Raw genomic sequence first — 24,057 nt, forward strand, 5'->3', positions numbered from 1 at the left:
CTCTGCCCTGCCGACGGCCGTGTCGGCTCCAAGTTTTGCGGGCGCGTGCTTGTTTGCAGCAAGGCTCCGTTGCCTCGGAGACCGGCAGAGAGAAGCCGGCAAGATTTCGAGCGGACGCCGTGCAGGGACAGCTATGATAAAAATAACAGCGTGCCGCGGCGCGAGCGGGCGGCGAGGGGCAGAGCGGGCTCAGCCCGACACCGGCTCTCGCGGCGCCCCGGAGAAGCGCGCGCCCGCGCTGCTCCCCGGCCATAAATAACGAGGTTAGAGCTGCAAAAGCTGCTCCCTGACAACTCGGCCGGTTTATATAAGCCTCTTTTTATTACGCACTATTTACACGTTGGATCAAACGCGGTTCTGCAGTGTTTTCCATCAGGGGCTGGAATGCGCCCGCTGCCCTCGCGGGGGACTGCAGCCCTCATGAGCGCGGCTTGGAAATAATTTCCTATTAAGGAAACCTTGGAGCCGGAGGAAATAAGACATTACGGCCGTTTTCCTCAAGGGAGTCCTCCCCTTGCAGACCTTGTGTAATGCAACCATTGAGGCCGGGGAAGAGGACGCAGCCCCGAGCTGCCTCTGATCGCAGTCCCCTCGCTCTTCGCGTGGCGTTTTGTGTGCAGCTGAGGACGGTGATTGCTGCGGCTCCTGGAGGGTGGCTGGGGGCTGCAGAGCAGCGGCATCTGGGTTTCCCCCTTAGGGCATCCCTAAAAAGCATTTTACAGGACAAAGTTGGTGCTGYTCGGATATCCAGGGCCTCAGCACTCAGAGCTCTGAATGCCGCTAGTACTGGACCTGCTGCAAAGGGGAGATTGTCTTTGCTTTCTTTAAACTTTAATTTACTGTTTCAGGTAGCATTTCTTCTTGGAGTAGGTTGCACTGTGCAGAGCTGCTGCCTCTTCCTGCTGCCCTTTAAAACTCTGATTCACATGCTGCTTCCTTCTTCTTTTAGCTCAGCTTTGTAGTCAAGAGTAAATATATTAAATATCGCTTAGAAAGGCTCCTCAGATGTAATCCCAGCTCTGTCACCAGCTTTCTCTTTGGCCTTGGCCCATGCCTCGGTTTCCACACCCATGACAGTAAATAATTGTGTACAGATTTTGAAAATGAATCGCTAAGGTTTATAAAAGGGCTGTACTACCATCAGCAACTTCCGGGCTCATAACCACGAGGTGAAGTTTGCTAGCTTGGGTGTTTGCATTACTCCTGCGACTGCGGCGTCCATCGGAGGGTGCGGGCTGAATCCACGTGTCCAAAATGCTTCCCCTTGCACCCGTCCTTGCTTGGAGCCCTGGGGCTTTGCACCGCAGCCTGGCTCCCGTCCTTTAGGTGTTGCCCTGATGACCAAGAGTCCCTGATGGGTCTCATCCCTTTCCTGACCCAAATCCCGCGGCAGCTACAGAATTCATCCCTGCTTTTGAAAGCCCCCCACCGCCTTGTCTCCAGCCAGAGCTGCATGGAGTATCTTTGTGTTCCCCGCTCAGCAGCCGTCCATATCCCAAATGCTGTGTCCCGAAGCCTGCGGGGACCAGCTGCTGAAGCTGCCCATCCCGACATGTCCTTGAACGAATGCCACTTGTATTTCACCRCTGGGTCGGCTACCCAAGGCAGGATAAACTCATTTCACGGTGGAGATCACTCCAAGATCAAAGCRGATCTTTCGTGTGTGAGGACAAGGAACAACTGGCCTCACCTTAGTGGGAAGTGGGTTTCACTGGGGCTGGCAGCACTCAAAGTTAGGAGCTGAGACKCTTGGATTACCCCAGAAGCAATGCTAATGTCAAATTCCTGTTTCCGTTAAGTCCCAGTGTGTGTAAATGGTGCCAAGATTTCAGAGGGGAGAAAACGGGGGATTTGCCTCCCCCAGTCCCCCGTGAGCCCTGGGCATTGCTTTGCTAACAGCACCCAACCGCGACTCCCGCTGTCAGAATGGCCTCACCCAAAGAAATGTCTTTGAGGCCACACAAGTCCTTCCTTCGGGGAAGGTACGACATACCTCTATGTGTGATTATCGTTAGGAACTAATTACCGTGGCCCAGCAACCAGGCTGTGCAGAAGCATGACTAAATCCATGCAYCTTTGCTGTTGTGGAGGAAAGCTTGATTTTCATGGCACTTGGGGGAGCCCCTTGCAGAGCTAAACTAATGTGACATCCAGTCTTTCACTGTTTGGGAATGCAACATCCAGGGAAGACCAGAATTCGCTCTTTTTGCACCATAAAAGGCTCTTTAAGGCAAAGAAACCTAGAGAAAAACAAGCCCGAGTGCTGGCAGCTGTGCAAACCCCTGCCAGTTGCACCTTAGGAATCTCAGGCATGCTACCAAAATATGAAGATACRCGAGGCTGCAGCGCTCTGCAGCACGGCTGTGCTGATGTGCTTTCAAAGCCTGGCATGCGTCTCGTGTGTGACAATGGATTTGAATGCGGTGGCAGACCAAGGACATATGTTCAGTGGCCATCAGAAAACTGTCCTCTTCCTCCTCTCGCTGTGGGTGTCTCCAGTGCAAGGGCGCCCATGGGCCTGGGCTTTGGTTTGCAGATCCTCCCCTCTGCGTGCTCGGTTTGGGTTTTCTGGCTGTAGTTCTGGACCCGCTGGTGGCCTTGTCCTCTGGGCTGCGCAGCTCTGGCCTCGTCGGGTCCCTCGCTGGGACGGGGTGTCTCGGCACAGCCTGGGGTGCCCGCACGGACATGTGAGCAAAGCCCAGTTACTGCTGGCGAGGCAGAAACATGGGGCACATTGATCCGGAAAGCTGAAGGTCAGCTAAGGGGGCAAAGCTCCTGTGAGCTAAAGTATCTTAAATCCTCCCCGAGAGTGCTGTTGTTCAGGAGAAAAATAGTCTGAAAGTGCTGAATGCGCCTCTGCGCCAGCAAACGGAGACCACGCTACTGCTGCATGGGGGCCACCACGCACAGACAGGGTTAACGGGTGTCGTACGATGGTCACTAGCTTCACCCCACACTGTGGCTGCCCCGTGGCTTTCCGGGTGTTACGTCAGCCAGCCTGGGTGAGCCCTGTGATCCCAGCAATCCCTGCTGGAGCTGGAACGAAGCCGTCCCCTGCGGCACCCGGTGATGATGCTAACGGCCGAGGTGCCCACGTGCCCCTCCTGCCTTCATCCTCCCCGTACTCGCCCTCTCCCCGAGTCTGGGGCTCCTTCAGAAACCCGCTGGAGTCGCTGGGAAAGCCGGCGGGGTCGTGGGATCCTAGCTGGGGAGTCATTTCCCAGTCGCCGAAGCAGGGAAGTTGGCTTGAGGACAGATGGCTCGTCTGTCYGCTGACAGCCGCCGGGAGGAAAGGAAATAGCTGCCGGGGAGTGGGACRTGGGCTGCGACACCGAGGCCCTCGCGGGAGGCGCCGGGGCTTCGCCCCAGGGAGAGTCGCCCCGCTGAGGACCACCGTGGGGCTCCAAGAGCAGCTTTGGGGTGTTCCACCCTGGCAGCCCAGCTTTCCGCAGCCCCGGGCCCAGTTAGCCGTATGGCTGTTACCCAGCTTTGAAGGTGGATGTTGCAGCTTGCTCCGCGGTCCGGGTGGCCGCGGGTCTGCTGCTCTCCATACCTGAGCCAGCCGGGCTGGCTTTGCCCCGCCACCTCGTGCGCGCCGTGGGGCCGGTGCAGAGCGCAGGCGCTGGATGCCCCGGGGGCCGGTGGGCAGGATGCCCGGGAGGCGCGGGCTGCACCGCGGCAGCTCCGCGAGACTGCAGAGCACGTGCACACTCGCCGCACGGGGAAAGCAATCCCTCCCAAAACAGGCAGCGGGATGTGGGAAGTGGGAAGTGGCCGCCTTTCATCTCCTCAGAATAAAATAAAATAAGCAAATAGAGGAGGCGCAGGACTGGCTGCATTTCAAGGGTGCCAGCCTGGGTCGGGGGGACGGACTTTGAGTTTGACATCTGTACGCTCAGGAGCTGCGCCACGAACAAGAACAGATTCCCTCCTAACTAGTGCGTTCGGGGTGACAAAATCAGCAGTGCGAATATTGCAGTCCCAGCTCTGTCCCACTCGACTAGTGTCGGCTGTGATCTTCCTTCTGTATCTAGTTGTGCTTCCTAGTGACATGGCCAAAATCAGTGAGGGGACTTTGCGGAGCCTCCTGTAACACAGCGGTCTGGCCAGTCCCTGCGATAGTTTGCAGGGTGTGCATCCTGTTAACAGTGTCTAAAACGTATCTGCAGATGTCATAGGACCAAAAGGAAATCAAAATATAAGAAGCAATAAAGAAATCACTGCTATGCTTCACCTGTTTAGATGCCAGCCCTAAAGTCTCCGAGCAGCTGGATGCTTTGCGAGTGGAGAGCACAACTAAAAATGAGTATGTTTTTAGATTTTTTTTTTTTTAACTGTACTTCCTACAGAGGTCCTACAATACTGCCACTTGAATAGATGTCTGTAAGAATTTCTAAAATGGATTCTGAAATGTTTGGCATTAATATCCCTTAATATAGGGTTTTACTTTTCCAAGTGCATCCAAGCAGTGGCTCAGGGTGAGTCTGGGGGTGAATTGGGATGTTGCAGAACTGCTGCGAGGGTTCAGCATTGGGAAAACCCTTCACTGCGGCCTCGCATAGGCCTCGCTCATGACACAGTTTGTCGCCTGGTCTTGAAGCCTAAGGGGGTTTCTGGTCTGTACTCAGCGTCTCTGGAGCATGTCTTAGCTCTCCCTTAAAATAACAGGAGCGCTAGGCTGCCGGGAGGCGAAACGCCGCTCCCGTACTGCTTTGCGAGCCTCCTCTGCCCGGCCGCGTTCCCGGGCAGCGTTACTTGCGTCTCCGCGCACTCAGCGTTTCAGCTCTGCGTTGCGCGGGCAGGGACGGACGGCTCCTCGGGGGACACCGCCGTACGGCGCAAATGACGTGCGGAAACGGCCGGCGTCAGCGGTGCGGCCTGCCTAAATAAGGGAACGCAGAGCAGCGCTTTATCAGCGCGACAGCTGAGAGCCGGGGCCTGCAGCTCCCGGCCGCCGCGCACGTGGGGCCGAGCCGCTCGCGCCCGCTGCCGAAGGGCTTCGCTTGTCACGGCTCTGCCACGCCGCCCCGGAGAGCCGCCGGGGCCTCTGTCCCGGGCTTCTCCAGAGGTCCGTGCCCCAGCGGAGAAGGCAGGCAACTGTAATGTTGTCCYCTGGGCTCTCAGCTGCACCTCTCCGGTAACGCAGGACGTTCGCCCCGTCCGGCGCGAGAGCCCTTCGGTGCTTGTCCGGGGGTGGCCAGCGCTGGCTGTCCTGCAGGTGACTGTCCCTCAGCTGCTTCCTCTAGTGCGGCCGCCCCGGGGCCAGGACATCCGGACCTGGGATTTTCGGGGCTGTGCTCAAACTCCGGAGGTCTGGCAATGAAAGTATCCTAGGTTTTTTTGAAATGTCCTTTTGCAACCTGGTTTCTGCAAGCCTTTTGCCGAAGAGTGAGAGCTGGACATGTCAGGAGCCTGGTGTGCTCGTGGACCTTTAGGGACAAGACGGGAGAGCAAGGTGCCGCGGCCACGCTGCAGCAGGGGCTCGGGGTGCCCCCAGCCAGGCCGGCTCCCTGTGGCACAGGGGCGCCTAATCCTTCCCTGCTATCCCAATTTCACTTCCTTCACACTGGGATTGAATAGCACATGATGGATGGGTGTGCAATGAGGAGAAACGTGTCCACGCAGGAGGCGGGCGGTATAAAATGACCATGTTTACTAGGGCAGAACCATGTCCTTGCCCCACGCGGGATATTGGCTGCAATTCACCTTCCAGCGAGAGCCTGAAGAGTCGGGGACAGCCTTTCTGCAGCCGTGTGATCGGTCACCAAAGATGCCACAGCCGCGCTCAGGTGTCCCCTAGCTCCAGCCACGGCCGCTCGTGGTGCCAGCGACATGTCACGGGGCAAGAGCAAAGGGGGATCCTCGGCGCTTCCTAATGCACCAGCCAGCGCTCCCCTGCCAAGCACAGGTACAGCCTGCTGGAGCCTCCCCGAGCACCCGCCACGTGGGCTCTGTCCTGGCAGGTGTCATTTACCCTGGCAGGAGCTGAGGAGGTGAAGGGCAGGAAAGGACTACCCTGGCTTTGCAAAAATTGCCCCCACGTCCACACGGAGCGGCAGGACGATGCTGCACCCCGGAAGGCGGTCAGCACTGGGGGAGCCCTGCGGAGCACAGTGCCACCAGACCYGACCGGGGCGACCGGGCAGCCGGGCGCGGGGCCTCGACAGCTGGGTATTCGGCCTGCCCGGAGCTGCCAGGCGGCCCCGTGAGCCAAATAGTGTGAATGAACGCCTCGCTGCTGCTGCGAGCGCGGCTCGGCGGGAGCCAGCGCGCACGTGGGCAGGGAGAAATGAGGGCGCCCGCGCCGCCGCCTGGGTGCCAGCACGCCGGGGCAGGACGCAGCGCCTGGGCACGCTCCTTGCTCCTGCTCTCCCAGCAAAGGCATTTCTCAAAAGGCTTAGTGTGTTTAAAAAGCAGATAATCTTTTTTAATTAATTCTAAATTAATAGAAATTCACTCACTGGCATTTATTTTCACACTAAGTAACGTCCAGCGGCTGGGACTGTGCTTGGGAGCGCCGTGCTCCCCTGCTTTCTCCCCCGCACCAGTGCCAGAAATGCTCGTTCCCTTTCCATGAAATAAAATGAATGAAGATCTTCTCCCATTTGCATCTGCTGAGCACAAATGACCTGCTCTGCCTGGCTTACCATGATAAATTGAGATCAAGGATGAATGCCAAGAAGCAAGCCTTCGCTCCTCCTTTCCCGTGGGCCAGCATCGGATGCGATGGCTGTAGGAGCTGCCCCCGGTTTTCCAGGCTGCTGTGTTTCCGCATGGAAGCGGATGTCTCCTCGGTGCCTGGCGTCACGGCTTTGCTAGGTCATTGCGCCTGTTTCGGTTAGGAGGAGTATCTCTACACGAGCCTCCCCCACACCCTAAATGGTGACTTTAGCGCAGCAGCTTTGTGTCACCCATACCTGGAGATGGGGGCACCCAGTTCCTGTGCCAGACCTAGGGCCTGGTCACTGCAGCTTTGTTATCCTGGTTAACAGGCCCCTTTGGGGCTTGTTTTTGCTATTTTAGCAAACAGCACCCTGCCGGGGATCTCAAGAAACAGTTCTTGTGCTTTCAAGGTGACAAAGGCTCCTTTTAGTAGCCTACCCCAAAAAAAAAGGAGCTGAAATAAGAAATCTGTGTTTCCTAAAGGAAAAAAAATAAATGCAGGAAATACTTTGTTATCTTGCAGGATTCCCCAGAGCACCAGTATCTAGCTCATAAGAAACAGTCCCCTGCTTCAAATCACTGCCCACCCGTCAGCTGGTTTGCATCCCCCTCTCTGGCGCTGGCRTCTCCGTTAATGGCAGCGGAGGGGATGGAGGTGCCGGGATGAAGGGCGCGAGGAGGCGTCGGAGGCTTCGGTGTCRGAGACGTGATGAGAGGCTGCGGAGAGCCGGGGCTGCTCCGCTCACAGGCCCCTGCCGTGCCYGTGCCACTTGGTCCCCGCTGCATCCCTAGCACACGCCCGGGGCTGGGGCTCTGCACTTCCCTCGCTTGAACTGGTGGACGCAGGAAGAAGGTGACAATAGAAATTATTAAACAATAGGAGYTATCGGCATCCATAGGTCTAAATGTCATTAGCAATCTGGCCCGCGGTGGCCTTCGGGGGTTGCTGCTCTCGCTCAGTGGCCTGAGTGTGCCAGGGAGGTGCATGCAGCAGGCTCCGGGGCAGAGCGCAGGGCAGCGGCCGATGCACAGGCTGGTTTTGTGCCTGGTTTTGGAGGAGGAGGGTGCACGCTGCCCGTGGAGGGGTTGGAACCCCTTCAAAAAACCCTGTGCACCTGGCTTGCCGCCGCAGCAAACTCACATAGGCTGCACCTACTTTGCACGCAGCCAAGGGCGCAGCCTCCGAGAGGCTGTTTCTGGCTCGCCTTCGGTGCGGACGTGCAGGCACAGCCGTCCTCGCTGCCGCCTCGCCGCCTCGCCGCTCCCCGGTGCCTTCTCGCTGCTGGAGTTCAGCAGGGACAAGACTGTGCGGTTTGGGTCAGCAGCTCGTTGTCCTCATCCACGCGCAGGGCACGGGGACAGGTAGCAGAGCTGGGATCAGGAAACCCGGCAGAGCTGCGCGACTTGTCCGACAGCTCTGCGGTGTCGCTCCCCTGCGGATGAGGACGTGCGCGTGGCAGCTCTAAATGCATGATGTATGAGACCCCTTTTCAGCTCTTGCCCAGAACTGCCTCATCTCCAGCCCAAGCTGGCCGTGGCTCTTGTGGAGTTGGAGCATTAATGCTGACACATTTTTGACCTTGAGTGTTTATTACGCTGAGATGCATTTTGACTTCAGAGGAGGGTGCAGAGAGCTTTATCTCTTTTCCACCCGCCTTGCATGAATTTCTTTAGACTCGTTCATGCCCTATTAGGGTAAGAGGGAGCGTGCACTTCCAAAAGCTCCAAGGAGAAAGCATCTGTTGGACAGCAAACTGCTTTCTCCGTGGCTTCCTGGGTCTCGGTCTGAACAAGGCGCAACTGAGGCTCTTGCTTCTCTAATGAGAAGCAGAGTCAGGAGAGCAGCACATCAGTCCCAGGATGGATATGCCTCAGTTGGCTGGCCATGCAGAGAAAGTGGAATTAATGGCCTGTTAAGTCTGACCTAGTGGGAAATCCTTATCTCAACAGCTTACCAACACAAAAAAAGGAAAAATGAAGTGTGACTTTAATCTGCAAAATGACTATAGAAAATGGTAGCTTCTTGCTCAATTGATCCGCTCTTGTGCAGGGCAGGGAGGAGTTGACTCCTGTCCAAATGCCGTGGTTTAAAATCATCTGTTTCAACCAGGCTTTGCGCAGAGGTTATCGTCATTTCAGTGGAATGTGAAATAGGCTTATCTTTAAAAATAAAATATATTTAAGTAAAACGTCCAATTTAAATATAAAATCTGAGATACAGAAACCGTTTCTGCCCGGAGGAGGGGGGTTGGTGCATTTTTTCAAAAACCCTGGTACAGAGCCAGAGCCCTTTGGCCTCCCGACTATGAGTTTTTCTAGTTTTGCTTCTGTAAGGCCTGCTGAGCTTTCGCAGAGGCAGAGAGGGACCTGGCGGCTCATCGTTCCTGCGTGTCCTCAGTAGCTGTCGGCGCAGACGTGCTGAAGATGCTGGTGCTGCAGGCCTGGGCGGTGGTCTGGGAGCTGTCTCAGCTCACTGCATAGTTGTCGTAATTGTTACTTCTGGGCTTCAAATCTGTGAATTGCAGCTCGGGAGCCCCATAGGACTGGTAGAAAAATTCCTCTGCCTTTAATTTTGATGAATGATTGGGCTTCTGACCAAATGCAATATTTTAAGAAGTCTGCCTGGTTTCATTTCCTCAAAAAAACTCCAGATTTTCAGTTTTGGCTGGGGAAAAAAAAATTGCAAAGCAAATACTGTATTTCCTCACTTTTTTTCAGCCTATTGAGTTTTGGGCTGGATTGCTGAACTCTGAAATACGTTTGAGTTAGAAGTTGCTAAAACTTTTAAAGGAAAAAACAATGTCATGGAGAAAACCCTTTCTGACCATTTTGGAGCTGACTGGCAGGTTGGCAATCAGGTAAAACATGCTCGGACCAAGAGTGGCCAAGCAGGAGCTGCTGGGTCAGCCTGGGCTCCCGTGAAATGCATGAACGYTGCTGCCTTGCTATTTTCTTGGAATTTGGAATTAATTCCCCCCTGCCCGTGGCAAGGGGCAGCCTAGGTCAGCTCAGTGTTGGTACATGTGGGCAGGCACAGGTATGCCGGGGGGCTAAAGGCTGGCAGACCCTGCCTGCAGGTAAAGAAGCCCCGATGCATTTATCGGGGGATAAGCAGGCTGCTTTGATCTTGCCGCAGTAGCTAGTTAAATAAGGGTCTCCAGAGCATTAGCCGAGCCCCTTTCGTTACGCTGCGGTATAAACTGCGGTAAATCAGCGGCATGTGTGCATAGTCCCAAGACTGTGCAGCTCCCGCAGCTACTGAAGAGGGGATCAAAACCACAAGCAGGTCACTCGCTCCTCCGTGCTCAGCCGTGTCCCACAGTCATGGCAAGCCGTATCCCGCTCCCTGCTCCCCCCAGGCAGGACCAGGCTCAGGAATCAGGGACAGGAGGGAGTCCTGCTGTAAGCTGCAAATCCCCCCTTTTCCTTGCAGCTCTCTCTGCTGCTGGTCTCCGCAGGTGCTTCCCAGCCAGGCTGAGAGATGACATCTCTCCCAGCCCGGTGGGTGGCTCCAGCCTCTCCGCGCACGGCTGTGGAAGCAGGAGGAGCAAAAGCAGAGCACGGAGCTGCGTTTCCGACACCCCTCGGCYGCAGGGCTGTAGCCCGGGGGCTGCGTGGGGCCGCCCGCCCCGGCTCCCGCCAGCAGCCCTGTGCGCCGGCAGGCCCCGGCTTGCTCCGACCCATTTTGAGCTGGCTCTGGGCAGCTGCCGGCTGGAATCCGAGGTCTCCGCGCCGGGGCTGCAGCTGAAGGAGCCGAGCAGCTGCCACCCGTCCTGTCCCGTCCCGTCCCGTCCCGTCCCATCCCATCCCAGCGCGTCCCCGCTGCAGGCCGGCATAGCCACGGCTGCTCCCCTCCCTGCCTCGCTCGGCTCACGGAGCGAGCGGGATGAGCCACACAAAGTTAAAGCAGCAAGTCTCGCCCGTGYGGGACAGGGATCCTCGGGTAGTCGTCCTATTGAGGACAGCTGCGGATCTGTCGGCTGTGAGATTAACGTCACTGTAACTGTGCCGTGGGGAYGTATCCTTTGGTGAAAGATGCAAGYGGCTTTGAGCTATTTAGAGCCGAGGATAACATTTCAGTATTTTAAAAATTCACCAAGTAATCATAAAGACTAATGCTTGCTGAGCTTGTTAGGTTGCAGTGCCAGGCCTGTGCTCCTGCAGCGCTCTGCAGAAAAGGATGCTCTTCTCCCAAACGAATGGCTGTGCAGGGCCCTTTATGCTGAAAGGAAGGAGAAAAGGTCCTATTTATCCAGCTAAGTAGCCTGGGTATTTACGTAGTGCCATCGCTTTTAAGTAAGTGCTGATACACTGAGTGAAAATCCTAGGGTATTTCATGAGCTGTTTGCATGGCAAAGGAGACTGGAAGGCAGAGCGGTTCCACAAGGTCAGGGTAGTTTATCTTTTTGGATTTCTTTTCTAGTGATGTGGGGGTGTTTCCTTTAGGAGGAGGTTTGCATTGATTTATGCTGTAATTTATTATGTAGATCATACCCTGCAGGTGCAAAGTGCTTAATGCAAACCAGCAAAGACCCTGCCCAGGGATGGCAGAGTCTAAATTGGATGAATACCGTGTGCACAGATGGCAGGACAAAAAGAGCGAATGGATGGTGAAGCGGACATCTAGCTCTCAGGGCAGGAAGCCCTTGGGACAGGATAGACAGGTGGGTTTGACCGTGGGACAAGCGAGGGACTGAGAAGGGCTGCAGTGCCTTGGACCACGTACAGGCAAAYGAGGGGAGCAGGTGATGGAGGTTTGCTAGTATCTACGTGTGTACGGAGGCAGACATGAGGGAGATGCAAAAGAGAGACGGACTGGGACTGAGCAGGAGGAAAAGGCTGCCCCAAGGATAGAGGCTGCCCCAAGGATAGAGGCAACGTGAATACAAAGACGGTGTTGAAAAGAGAGAAGCCAGAAAGCGTGTCTGTTCTGGTCAGCTGGTGTGACCTTTCTCTCTGCAATGTGGACGCAGAAGTGACCATGTTAACATCAGCAAAAGCACTTCTGCATCCTTCCTTGTATCCCTGAGTACTACAAATGTCCCTGCCAAGACAAATTATTCCTCTTAAATTTCTTCAGAAGGGCAAAATGCCACAAACCTGATTTTGGAAGCATGTTGTATTTGCTTAAGTTCCTGTGCTGCATTATGCTGTGCTCAGAGCACAGCACGTAGCGATGGCTGCCGAGCAGGGCTATGCGGTGAGAGGGACCTCTTGCAAACCGCTGGCTCGCTGGCACAGGCACTTGTCCATGTTGGACGTGGCAGCAATCGTGCRTGCAGTTCTGCTTTCCTTCTTGCACGTGTTGCTTCCTCAGAAACCTGCGACCAGTCTGTACTGGAGAAGGAAGGACAGTGCTGGGTGCATCTGTCTTTCCCTTAATATGTGCACGGGAAATAGCTTGGGCAGAGAGCTGAGSTCTTCCCCTATTTCTAGCTACAAGGTCATCTCTGCACCTGTAGGYGCCCCAGCCCTGTCTGGTATTTGCAGTATTCTCTACTAATTCCAGTCTCATTTACAGTCTAATCCAATGTGGATGTGCAAAACCACATAAACCGTCCAAAGAGATGGGCTTACGGGCTTGGCTTTGGGTCTCACCTGTTAGCGGCCGTGCTCAGCTGCGGCTCGTGCTCAGCTGCGGCTCGTGTATCCACATGGGATTTTAGTGGCAGTCAGAGGAATGATTTGGGCAGTGTTTCTGGGAGACGGCCAGGAAGGACGGGAGCGGTGCTCTGTCCGCACTCTAATACAAAAACAATTAGAGCGTCAGAGCTGTGCCAGAGGAGCAAACGACTCGGCAGACACGTTTAACCCTCCCTCTCCCACCCACGCGGCGGCGGCTCGACCCATCCCTGCCCGGGGAGGCAGTGGCCCCGGAGCCATCACTGCGAACCGGCTCATCCTGCAGGAGTAAGACACAGCAGCGTGGTCCGCAGGCTGGGACGGTGGGCTGCGTGCATCACGTACGTGCCTCCTCCTCGTCTCAGTGTGGGGCTAGCGCTCCTCCCTCCAAAAATTCCCCAGAGCTATTTTTAACTGTGCTGCCAGGGGAGCTAGTCAAGGATGAAATTAGGAAGCTTCCTCCTCCTGGCCCTTAGGGTCTCGTTTGGGGCAGGGAGCTCTGGCGCTGGTTTCAAAAGGCCCCTCTTCGTATTTATTGTTCTCCGCTGGACATGTTTAATGTTCATGGCTAATCTTCCAGCGCTGCTTTGCAAAAGCGCTTTTGAATCCTGCTGCTGGGTGCTATAAAAGTCTTCGTCCTGCTGCAGTTTCACCCTTCCCTCTTCCCTCCTCAGCCTTTCCCTTCTGCTTGTTTTAGCACAGGCTGTGACCTGCTAAGGGCTGACAGCACGTGTAGCGGTAAATGAACAAACGTGGCCCCAACTCAAGTGCTGCCTGAAAAGTGTTGAATTTATATGAAAAGCGGCTGGTGTTTCTCTACCTCTTTGCAGCTGAGGCTGAGTTTATTCTCTGCATTGAGCTCCCAGGCGCTGCCAGCCACGCAAATGAATAATAAATCCAGAAATGCTCTATAAAAGTTGGATGTTACTGTTATTACAGCTGGGCCCTCTCTTGCAAGCTGTGCTTTGTCACCGTGTGACTAACTCCTCAGCAGAGCTTTTGGGTGGCCACGGGCAGCAGCGCAATGTCTCCGCGACCCAGATGTTCGTCACCCGGCGGCCTCTCTAATAGATGGTCTAAGTGTCAGCGGGACCAGAGCAGGGTGTCAGCATCGCTGCCAAGGGACGAGGCTCCTGGCCCCAAGGCAGAGGAGAGGAGGGCTCGGGGCAGCCCGCGCTGCACCACTGCCTCTGCCRGCAGGCCGGCACGGCCACCGCGTGGGGCCGCGGAGCTGCCTGATTTGACGCTGCAGCTGTGTTGGTCTTAGTTCCCCCAAAACAAGGAGCTTCTGGAGGGCTTTGCAACCGGCAGGATGAGAGCAGAGGTCAGGCGTGTCGCACAGAGCAAGTGGACCGGGCAAAACTGCAGTAGCTCACGTTTCCAGAGCAGGGGGGATCCCAAAGTCAGATGCCGTCCGATTTGCAGTCCCAGCTCTGCGATGGGCGCAGGGAGCTGAGACTCAGGCTGGCCGCACTGCRTCGGAGGACTAGCTACCAGTCCTTCTTGCCTTGCCAGCTGGACGGTGTCTGCTCCCCGCCCTGCCCCAGCGCCGAGCCCGGTCCTCCTTCGCTCCCTTGGAGAGGGCAGCAGGCTCTCCGCCAGCTCCTGCCTCGCGCGGCGCTGGCTCGGGAGCTGCCCCGCGGCCTCCTTGGCCTCGTGCCCGCCTCTGCCGAGGCGGCACATCGCGGAGCCCCCTGGGCTTTCGGCTGCGGTGACTCGCAGCCACCGGCACCTCAGCTCCTCCGAGCTGGGCAGCTCACGAGGACCCRCGGCATCGCTGGAGCAGCCGCGGCAGCCCCGGCCGTGGCCTCTCCTGGCGTTGCTGCCTCTCTGCCTGCGGGAGGTGCGTTACTTAAGCTCCACGCAGCAGCCAGATAAGATCCACCAGCTTCTCTGGGGGAAAGGAAATCTCCAGCTCCCAGACAGGGGCTTCCAGGAGATTAGTGTAATCAGGAGCTGCCGTGTCACATCCAGCGCCCTTGGGCAGCTCCTCTGCTTTACTCCCATCACTGGGCAATGGCAGAGCCGGCCGGGAGCTCTCTGCACCCCGTGTTTGGTAATGCATCGGCACGAGTCCYGCTCTGCGCCCTGCTAGTGGAGGGGGCAGTCGCTAACACCGTGTCGGCTCCCAGACTACCTTTTTGGAAGTCCCCTTTGGGAAAGGATCCCTCTGCTYGCAGGAGCTGCTCCTCCCCTCCCAGCAGGAGCCTGGTGGCTACTGGTCTGGGTGGGAAGYGTCCATTAAGCAAATGTTCAGCAAGTGGTTGAAAGGGAGGGTTTTATCTCCACATGATGAATCTCCTACRCCAAGATTGACAGGATGGGTCTCTCCCCAGAGACCTGCCTCTATCCCCRGGGGACACGGGAGAAGTTGCTTTGCCCCCTCCGTGCTATGGCTTCCCCATCCATGAAACAGGGAGACCTTGGATGAGCTCGTGAGTGTGTTTTGCTTGGAGGCAGGCATCAGGCAGGCTGTTCCCCGTGCCAGGGGCTTCGAGGGAGCCCCAGCCCACAGGCCCATCCAGGGCTCTGATGCCACGTGCCGAGTCCACTCTGATTCCCCCAGCATAGTAAGCACAGAAACATCCCCCTTGGCCCCTGCCAGATTATAGTGGAATTAAACAYGCTGATTATATACTACCAAAAAAGGAGGTGCTTGCTCTGTTCTGAACTGCCTCAGACCTCCTGCTTGCAAGCAGAGGCTTAAGATTGCTGTTTTCTGCCTCATCRCTTTACCTCTCTGGGTGTTTCAGGAGCTGTAATAATTTTGGATGAAAAGACCAAGAATGACAGCAATCCCAGCCAGCTCGGCTTGCTGAGAAAGCGGGGAGATAACGCGCCAGCATAGGCAGAGAGGTGAATCATGTCTCTGGCAGACCGGGATAGCGTCCCGGAGCGAGACAGGCTGAAACAGAGCAGCTCTGCTCCCTCTTCCCTGTCACAGGGCCCTGCACAGCGTTTCTGGCTCCCCATCAAGTCACACTGTTGCCAGTCCTATCAATTGGGTTTGATGCCCTAAACGTAATTCTTTCCCCACACCTAGAATTGTGTGGGTGTGTGTATGTATATATATATATATATATATATCTTCTATCTTGTAACGGTTTCACAACAGCATTTCCATCAGTTTTCATTGCACCTGTAAAGTATTCAGACTAAAGCTGCTCTCGTCTGCAAACTGCATTTCTCTGATGTGCAAAAGGAGGAATCCTGGTATTGTGGCTGACTTTTGTCAGTCCAAAAATTCCTTCAGAGAATTTTAGTTACGGGGCAAGAACTGCATCTTTCTTCATTTTTTGTCGTAAAACACCACCAGATACAACCTGAATCTGAAAAAGATCATTGGGTGTCATTTGAATAGTTCATCAGATATCAGAAGACCACATTAAAGGTTGTAATTCATAGTGAACAGGTGTTTGGAGGCTGCTAACTGCACATATAACTGTCCACGCAAAAATAATGYGGCTTTGAATGTGCAGCCAGTGTTTGCTCCATTATGTTCAGAGCAGGAGAAGCTGGGAGCCTCTGGAAACACGTCGGTGAGAGCACTGGGAAAGCAGGTCTCCACAAGCCACAGGTGGAACAACACAGCTGGGGACACGGTGCTCTGCCCGCCTTTATTTTAAGGTGYTATTTCGCTGTTTGAAGTCAGCTTCCTCCTAGATAGCGAGCAGCTGGGCCGCAAAGTGAGCCTCGCTCTTAGCACGAAGATCACAGGGTCCCGGGTGCAAGGCATCTGAGGAATACGACAGCCGGTGCTGAATACCTYGGATAGCTGTATGGAGCGAGGAGGGCACGCTCCGTGAGGAGGGGAGCAGGCACAGGGCCCCAGGTTGTGACGGAGGAGATATCCCTGCCTTTCCCAGCTCCTGCGACGAGAACAGCTCCCCAGGCTGGGTGAGGAAAGGAGCCCGTGGACAAGCTGTGTCATTTGCTGGAGAGCCGCAGGAGAGAGATTCAGGATAAAATGCATCCCCAGGGGCTGGGCAGAGGGCACGCGTGCAGTTAAGCTGGTGCTGGCTACGTATGACAGCTCAGGGCTGGCAGTGTTCAGCTGCTGCGTCCTTGTCCCCGTCACTGGCCTTGTGCCCTGAAGCCGTGCCGGGCGATGGGATGGGATGGAGAAGGTCCGCGAGGTGCCCACCATGGAGGGGGCCTGTCCAGCTGCTGTGTCTCGTCTGYGGCTTTTCCGCCACACTGGGTTTCGCTGCCAGGGCCACGTGCCTGCGCTGGGGGCAGCTCTGGAAAACACCGCATGCCACAGGCCACCACCAAGCCTCAGTTTCTCAGAGTTTGTGGCTGAAGATCTCCCTCTGAGCAAGGCTTTCAGTGCTCAGGAGCGCAGTGGCAAGCCTGTTTGCAATCCCTGCTGCCTAGCTGCAATACCTAACACAGTCACCTTTGCAAATATACTTGCCCCGTTTCCTTGCATGGCTAAGTGCAACTTTCACAGACATATTAGCCTTTAGCATTTGTGCACCTTATTTGCTGAAAACGTTGTCTTTTGCCCTCGAGTGCTGGGTTTTCAGTTCCAGCAGGCAGGCTCTGCRTGCTACCTGCTCAGTCTTCGGTGTCGCTCGTCGGGGCGACCTGCACGCCTTGCCGCAGCCACGCAGAGGCACCCGCTGCCTCTGCAGCAGCAGACACAGTGCTCAGACCCGGCAGGTAACCGCCCTGCGCCTTCGCAGTCATCCTGGGGGCTTCAGCAGAAGAGCCTCTATCTGGTTATGCCAGATGGACTGATTTAATTTTGTTGCTTGGTGCTGACACTGTGGCCTGTGCTCAAACCAGGATGATGTCAGCTGGGATGGTACTGACTGTCACCCCTGTTGTCTCTGCAGGACGACACATGCCAAAGCCAAGGCTGAAGGGTCCGAGCAGGCAGCCCAGGCAGCTAACAACGAGTCGGGCATAGCCAGGATGATGGCCAGGGAGCTCTCTCCAGACTTCTACCAGCCAGGTAAGATTAGAAGCATCTAAAAGGGCTTTCGCAATTTCCTCAGGGAGTCTGTTCAAATGCTTCCCCTGCTTTATATCTCAAGGGCTTTCCCTCCTGTCTATCCTAAATCTGCTCTCCTGCAAGCTCAGCCAGTCCCCCTGCACATGGACTACAAATGATTGCTGTCCTCCTTACACCAATGTTTTACCTCTTGGAATATGTCAACACATCCTGGAGGAAAACACCACAGTCCCTCAGCCTCTCCCTGTGTTCCCCATACCTTTTACCCACCTCAGCTGGCTCCAGGTCCTCTCCAATCTGTGCATGGAAAGTCTGCCCCTGACCTGGTCAGCCAAGTCTGGCTGAAGCCTTCCCAGCATCAGGCAGGCAGAGCTGTGAGCTCAGGTCTTATCTGCAGCTCTCCTGCTGATAYGTCCCGTGAGCAGACGTGGCTTTTTCTTGGAACAGCTTTGCACAGCTGACTCATATTCCTTATCCTGTGGGGCTCCACACTGTGCCAGGGTATGATCAGACTGAGCTAATCAGTGTCTTTGGTATCCTGTAAGAAAGTTGCTCATGCAAAATACTATTTTTCTAAGTTCCTATTTGTTCAATAGCGTCACTGCTAATTATTTGCCTGTAAAAACACTTGTGAGGTTCCTTCTATGAGATCAAGCACTGGGCTTTAGCAGATTGGAAGTATAATATTAGAAGCAGCATTATGAAATACCTTTCCCTAGGCCTAGCTAGCTGGAGATATGTTCTTCCTGGAAAGTTTTCTTTACAGAGAGGGAAAATAGGAATAGAGCAGAAAACAGGGTTCCAGGTGCCTGTGTCTGTATCCTGTCTTTCTTATTATCTGGTTTTGTTACCTGGAACAACTGCCCCRGGGCTGCCGCAGCAGGATCACAACGGGCCATAGGGCAATACATTAGCCAGTGGTGAAACTGGGGACAGGATCCCACCGTTTTGATTCCCACTCACCAAAACTTGCTGCTTACTCCTGCCTTGATTTCAGTGCCTCCAGGTTTCCGGTGCTAAATAATGGTAACAGGGCACCCRGTGGGAAATGGGAATGGCTCACTCCCAGCACTCAGCCTGGAGAGAGTCTTGCTTACTGATTTGCCCAAATTCCCTGCACTCCTGCCTCGTCCTGCGCTCTCGCGGCTTGGGAGACGTCACCCTGGAGGCTTGCCTGTGTCTCCCTGAAGCACAGCGAGTTCTGCTGGAGCTGGCTGTAAGCTGGGAAACACCGCAGTGCCTTGGCACGTGTGTGAGCCAGCGTGTGACACTTCGCTTAACAATAGCTAACGTCATTTGATCCTAGCATAAGCCCCTCAGCTGTCACTCACGGCTCCACGTTCACCCTTTGCATTCTGGGGTATTTATAGCACAGAGGCAAAGGAAACTGGAATTCCTGATGGGAGGTTTTTGACATATAGCTAGTTTATTTTTTCCACCCATGGCAATTCAATGAGACAATTGAAATGGTCTTTGCAAAATGCCTGGACCAGCCTGTCTTCGGGTCTTTGCTGCTCAGGTGCCTGAATCCTCTCAGTGTTTTTGTGTATAGCTTCACTTGGGTCCTGGCCTCTTTCAATGGCCATGTAACCTGCTGGTGCACAAATTTTTCTCCTATGATTCTTTTTAACCTCAAAATTTACTATGTGATCAGAGCTCAACAAAGATAAATGTGTCTTCCTGGAAGGCTGCACCATCCATGAAAAAATACAATAATCCACCTTGGATTTTGCTAGGACTCAGGTGGCAGCTGGTCTCACAGCTCGGAGAGCCTGATGGTGTTGGGCAGATACATTCCCCCAGCTGTCCCCACTTTTGGTGTAGGACRAGCCCTGCTCAGTGGGCCTCAGCTCTTTAATAAGCATTTAGCCCTGGGTTTCATTTAGGGTATCAACAGTAACAATTTAGGCAGGAGTGATATAAGCCAAAGTCCTCGCTGAAATGTCAGGCTTGGAGGTGGAGGTGGCGAGGCACAGGGTGGGGAGGAGAAGAGGATCAGGGCTGTTCAATGCCCTCCAGGAAAGCAGGTTTTTTCTGATGTGAATTATTTAGGAGGAGAAGAAAGCACCAGCTGATAGCAAGGAGCCAGGAGTTGCAGGCAGCCTATTTTGAGGAGACTGAACAACTGTTGAAATGGCTTCCAAATAATCTATTTGCAGCCAGAAATAAATGGCCCTGAATGGGTCGCCTCCTGATTGACGGGAGCGTGCAGGCAGGGGAGAGCAGCGAAAATAAATCCCCTGTTTCTTCCCACTGCCCCTCCGAGGGGAGGCAGTGCCCATTAGCAGCAGGCAAATCACACCATTGATTTATTAGAGGGAATGAAGCACCCATCTCCAATTTCCAGTCCTAGGAGGAATGGAGAGGAGGGGGATAGCTGCCAGGCCATGGGGACAGCATGGTCCAGGGTCTGCACCGCTCAGGAGCACAGACCAAGCCCCATACCTCCACTCCCCCGGCATCGCTTGGGCTCAGCAGAATGAGGCCAAAGCCATTTTCAAAAGCTGGTTCTCTGCTTTCAGATGTGCTGCTCTGTGATCCCACCTTGTCCCTAAGGAGCCTGTGATCATCCCTCATTGCTGTTGTTTGTTACGGGCATTGCAGGACACCCAGAGCCCTTGTCCTAGCGTGGGTTCCTCTGCACAGGGCACTGMGTGCAGCTGTTTTTCAGCACAATTTGCCCAGTTGTTCTGGTGGATTTTGCTCCCAACCAGCCTCAGGGAGCAGGCCATCTTCATCACCAAGCTCTGGCTGACTTCCCTGGCCCCAGCTGGGCTGTGATTTGCTTTGCGGACATGGCCCAGGGTTAACAAGAAGAAAAGGTTTAATGATAGGTGAATAATTGAGGCGATGGCAAACGTTGCTAAGAGCTGACAAGTCAGCATGCGAGATGAGAACAGGATGAAGCCTGAAGCCCTGCATCACCTTGTGTGATGGTGCCAGGTGATTTTGCTGCTGTTTCGGGGGTGCCAGGGTCAGTGCGGAGGGAAGGTCTGTGAAATGCCCATGCTCTCACGGCCAGCCCCGCATTTCCCACAGGGAGGAATGAAGGACAGGTTTTCTAGCAAAGGTGGCTGGAGAGAGGAAGACACCCAAATCACTATTTTCTCCTCACTACGGGAAAGGGTGCAGCTTGTGCTCAGCCACACTATTAGACACCAAAGAAGCCACGTGGAAGAGTTTCCCAGCCATAAAAAAGCTTAGGTGGGAGCCTGATCCTCTTTAGGCCCAGGATAATCCATCTATGTGACTTAAAGCCACAAAAAATAGGGCTGCAGATTTTCACTGTTTCTTTATTTTCATCTGGAGCTCCTGCCTGCTTTCCTTCAGCTTTTCCCATGGAGGACAGCATGAGCAGGGCATCCGCGCCTCTGGCCAGTAATGTGGGAAATCCCTTCTGAAAACACACTCTGGTTTGGGATATACAGCGGAAAATCCACCCTCGCTCCTGTCACTTGGGAGTTGGTCACATCCTTTAATCAGGCTGAAGGAGAAGGACGCGGAATGAGTTTGCAGCTATAAAAACGTGGTGTGAGACACTCGCATCTGTTTCTGAAGGAGGGGGGCATGTCCAGGCTGGAACAGGCAGCTGAAAGTGAAGTAACGGGATAAAGTGGAGTCGGGAGGGGAGTGTATTTTGTTCTCTATCCAAATGCTGACACGCTCACCAYGGCAGAGGGAACAGGGGGACTGGATCCGTCCGGCGCTCGCTCACACCGCGGGGTCCGCCAGCTCCCGTCCCATCCTGTAGCCTCCCCGTGGGGCCGGGAAGGGGAGAGCCGCGGTCTTGCCCCAAACGCCGCAGGGCCGGGGGCTGAGCCGGCGCATCGGCCCCCGCTGAGCGTCTCTCTTTCCCCTCCCAGGCCCCGAGTACCAGAAGAGGAAGCTGCTGCAGGAGATCATGGAGAACGCGGAGCACGCCATCAACATGGAGGAGGAGCCCCCCCGGCCGGAGGGCGCCCCGCCGCCCCCCACGCCCCCCGAGAGCCCCCAGCTCCACGAGAAGGATGCGGYGCGCCGCCGGGCCAGTCCGGCGCCCAGCCCCGCGGCCACCCCGCCGGAGGCCAAGCGGCCGAAGTCCAGCGCCCCCAAGGACGGCTTCCTCCGCCCCYGCAGCTGGGATGAGGAGCGCGGCGGCGAGGGCAGCCGGGCCGGCACGCCGGCCGACATGGCCCCGACACTGGCCCCGGCCCCGGGCCYGGGGGGGAAGGCGGCAGGCGAGAGCCGTCCCCCGTCGCAGAGCTCGGGGCGGCCGAGCGGCGCCCGGGCGCCCGCCGAGCAGATGGAGATCAAACCGCTGCAGCGCATGGCGCGCGAGCCCGACGTCGAGCTCTTCAAGGGCTACCACAGCTACGCCGTGAGGACCTCCCCGGTCTCCCCGCCCGCGGACTATGAGGACGAGCCGCTCCCCGAGCCCAAGCCCCCCTCCAAGCCCGTCTCCCCGGAGCCCAGAGCCGAGGCGGAGGCCGCGGGGGACGCCCGGCGGCGCGGGGGGGCGCCCGCCGCCACCTGCGAGGAGAAGCCCGTGCCCAAAACGGAGGTCAAGCAGGAGCAGGCCCGGCCCGAGCCCCGCCACAAGGAGCCGAGGCAGCGCCGCAGCCCCGAGCACAGGCCCCCGGCAAGGGCCGAAGCCGCGGCCGAGAGAAAGACTGAGACCAAGGCGCTGGTGAAGGCCGAGCCGAAGGGGGCGGCGAGAAGGGGGCCCCCCCCGGCAGTGGCAGCGGCCGTGGCCCCGGAGGAGCAGGAGTGCGAAGAGGTGACGCTGCGGGGTGGCTGCCCGGCCACGGGGCACGTGGCCCGGCCGGTGGCGGTGGCGCGGGGCTGAGGCCGGGTCGGGTGCCGCGCCGCCCTGGTCAGCGCCCGGGGACGTGGGGCAGCCTTTCTGCGGGGCGGGCTCGCGGTTTGGCCCCTAGGCAGRCATCTCTGCAGCGTCCCAGGTCCTTTCTCGGTTTAAGAGGGAAATTGCTTTTTTCCCCCGCTCCACTGATACCCTCCCAGCGCAGGCAAGAGGGGGAACGGGGAGCTTCCRCCCCTTGCTGCCGGTTTGCCCCGGCACACCTGGGCAGCGCGCTGCCCTCCACGAAGGAGCCGGGCGCTGAGGGGCCGCCAGGGCTTCCCTCGAGCACCAGGGCGGCGGTGTGATCCGGAGAGGCTCCCAGGGGCTCTTCTTGGCTCCTAAAGCCTTTTGGAGGACTTTCTTCTTTCTCCCATCCCCTCCCAGCCAGCCGTGCCCCTGCCATCCAGGGAAACAGTGTGACAACTTCTGAAGAAATGTCCCTGCTCTTGCCAGGCTGGTTTGGGGCGCAGGGTGTGGCATCTGCACCCTGCCCCGGCTCCATCCCTCGCCTCACCTAGCAGGAAACGGAAACTGTTTTCGTCTGGCCCTTGGGCAGCGTGAGAACATCGAGCAATGTCACACAACCGCAGAAAACCTGTCGTCACTAAAACACAGCTTTCCTCTTCTCCAGCTGTTTTTTTTTTTTAACCTTCCTTCCTGCGCTGGGAGAGCTGTAACCGTGTTTCCTTTGAGACACGTCCCCTGTACGATACAACAGGGGAGCAGCCAGGCTGCGTGGGGCCGGGATGCTCCCTGGCCYGTCCCTGCTTTGCGCTTCCTGCTCCCGTAGCCCTCCCAGAGCCCGGCTTGGCCGGACGCGAGCGGGGACGAAGCCCTTGTGTCGGTGGATGGGAAACAGTGGTGCTAAATCAACGTGCAGCCGTGCGGCCAAGAGAGCTCCGGCTGGGTCGCAGAGCTTGGTCAGGAGACCAAAAAGCTGGCACCCTATTTGCGTCATCTCCGGACTGAGCTCTCTGGGGTCCTCGGGGATTTTGGAAATATGCTAGTCAACTTTTCCCATGCTGCTTGGTCTGGAGAATCGCTTGAAATCTGGGGAGGACGTTTAAAGGACAGTTCATCCTCCCTGTCCCCTTTGCAGTGAGCACTTCCCTGGTGGAGGCAATGAGGTAAATCTGGAATTTCAAAATTTGAGGAAAAGAGACATCTTATGATAAATTTTTCACCCTTTTCTTCCGTTCCCTCCCATTTTCCAAACAGTGTAGATGTGAAAAGTTTGGGGGAAAATGTAGGACAGAAAAAAAAAAAGCTGCTTTTTTTCCCTTCTCCTCTTTTGCAGTAGGAGTATCTTATGAGCTGAATTGTGCTATCAGATCACAGGTTGATTTCCCAGGCTTAAAAARTAATCACTGTAATTCATTTTGCTGTTGTCAAATACACCTGTAAAGCCTTACACTTTATTAGCCTGCCGCTTCTCATCTTGCAGTCTTAYCTTGCAGTCCATTTAGATGTGACTTTAGAAAAGCACTATTTGGAAATACTTTGGTTGGAAATCAGGAAAATTGTGTATAATACTTTGTTTTGGCTTTTTCCTTCAGGGACCTAACACAATCGTGATCTGCATGGTCATCTTATTGAACATTGGCCTGGCCATCTTATTTGTACATTTTTTGACATGATGTTCCCCTCAGACAAGGTAAGAAGAGCAAACACAACTAAACAAGATTTTATCCCCAATTTGAGGGCTTCTGTAGACTTCACTGCAGGCATTTTATGGTTGACTAGCTTTACTGACAATGCAAATCATTCGCTGATGGATGCACTGATGATGAAGGGCACAGGCATTTATTCAGGAGGTGCTACTTCGCTGCTTTGGTTGTAATTTGCCTGCATATGCATTGAGATTCTCAGTTATCCCTTGTCTATTCCAAGAGTGATTGGTGGAGTAATTTCAGTGTATACTTCCCGAGTGTCTTCATAAAATAACTTCCTCAAAATTAAAAAATGGAACTGTTTT

At 55.5% G+C, this 24,057-nt stretch overlaps 1 protein-coding gene across 2 annotated transcripts in view; it reads left to right on the forward strand.

The window, feature by feature from the left end:
• JPH2 (junctophilin 2) overlaps window positions 1-23,719 on the forward strand; it is a 36,028-nt gene extending 12,309 nt beyond the window's left edge. The window contains exons 3-6 of one of the 2 annotated variants that reach the window (XM_026056203.1): window positions 17,127-17,245; window positions 21,109-21,395; window positions 21,456-22,001; window positions 23,639-23,719. In XM_026056203.1, the coding sequence (XP_025911988.1) occupies window positions 17,127-17,245; window positions 21,109-21,395; window positions 21,456-22,001; window positions 23,639-23,719 (1,033 nt within the window). Of the gene's footprint in view, window positions 1-17,126; window positions 17,246-21,108; window positions 21,396-21,432; window positions 22,002-23,638 lie in introns of both variants that reach the window. The other variant, XM_026056210.1, reaches the window with a different exon arrangement.
• The last annotated feature ends 338 nt before the right edge of the window (window positions 23,720-24,057 follow it).

This window comes from Apteryx rowi, unplaced genomic scaffold (assembly GCF_003343035.1).
Source record: "Apteryx rowi isolate R43461 unplaced genomic scaffold, aptRow1 scaffold_0, whole genome shotgun sequence".
Taxonomy (NCBI): Eukaryota; Metazoa; Chordata; class Aves; order Apterygiformes; family Apterygidae; genus Apteryx; species Apteryx rowi.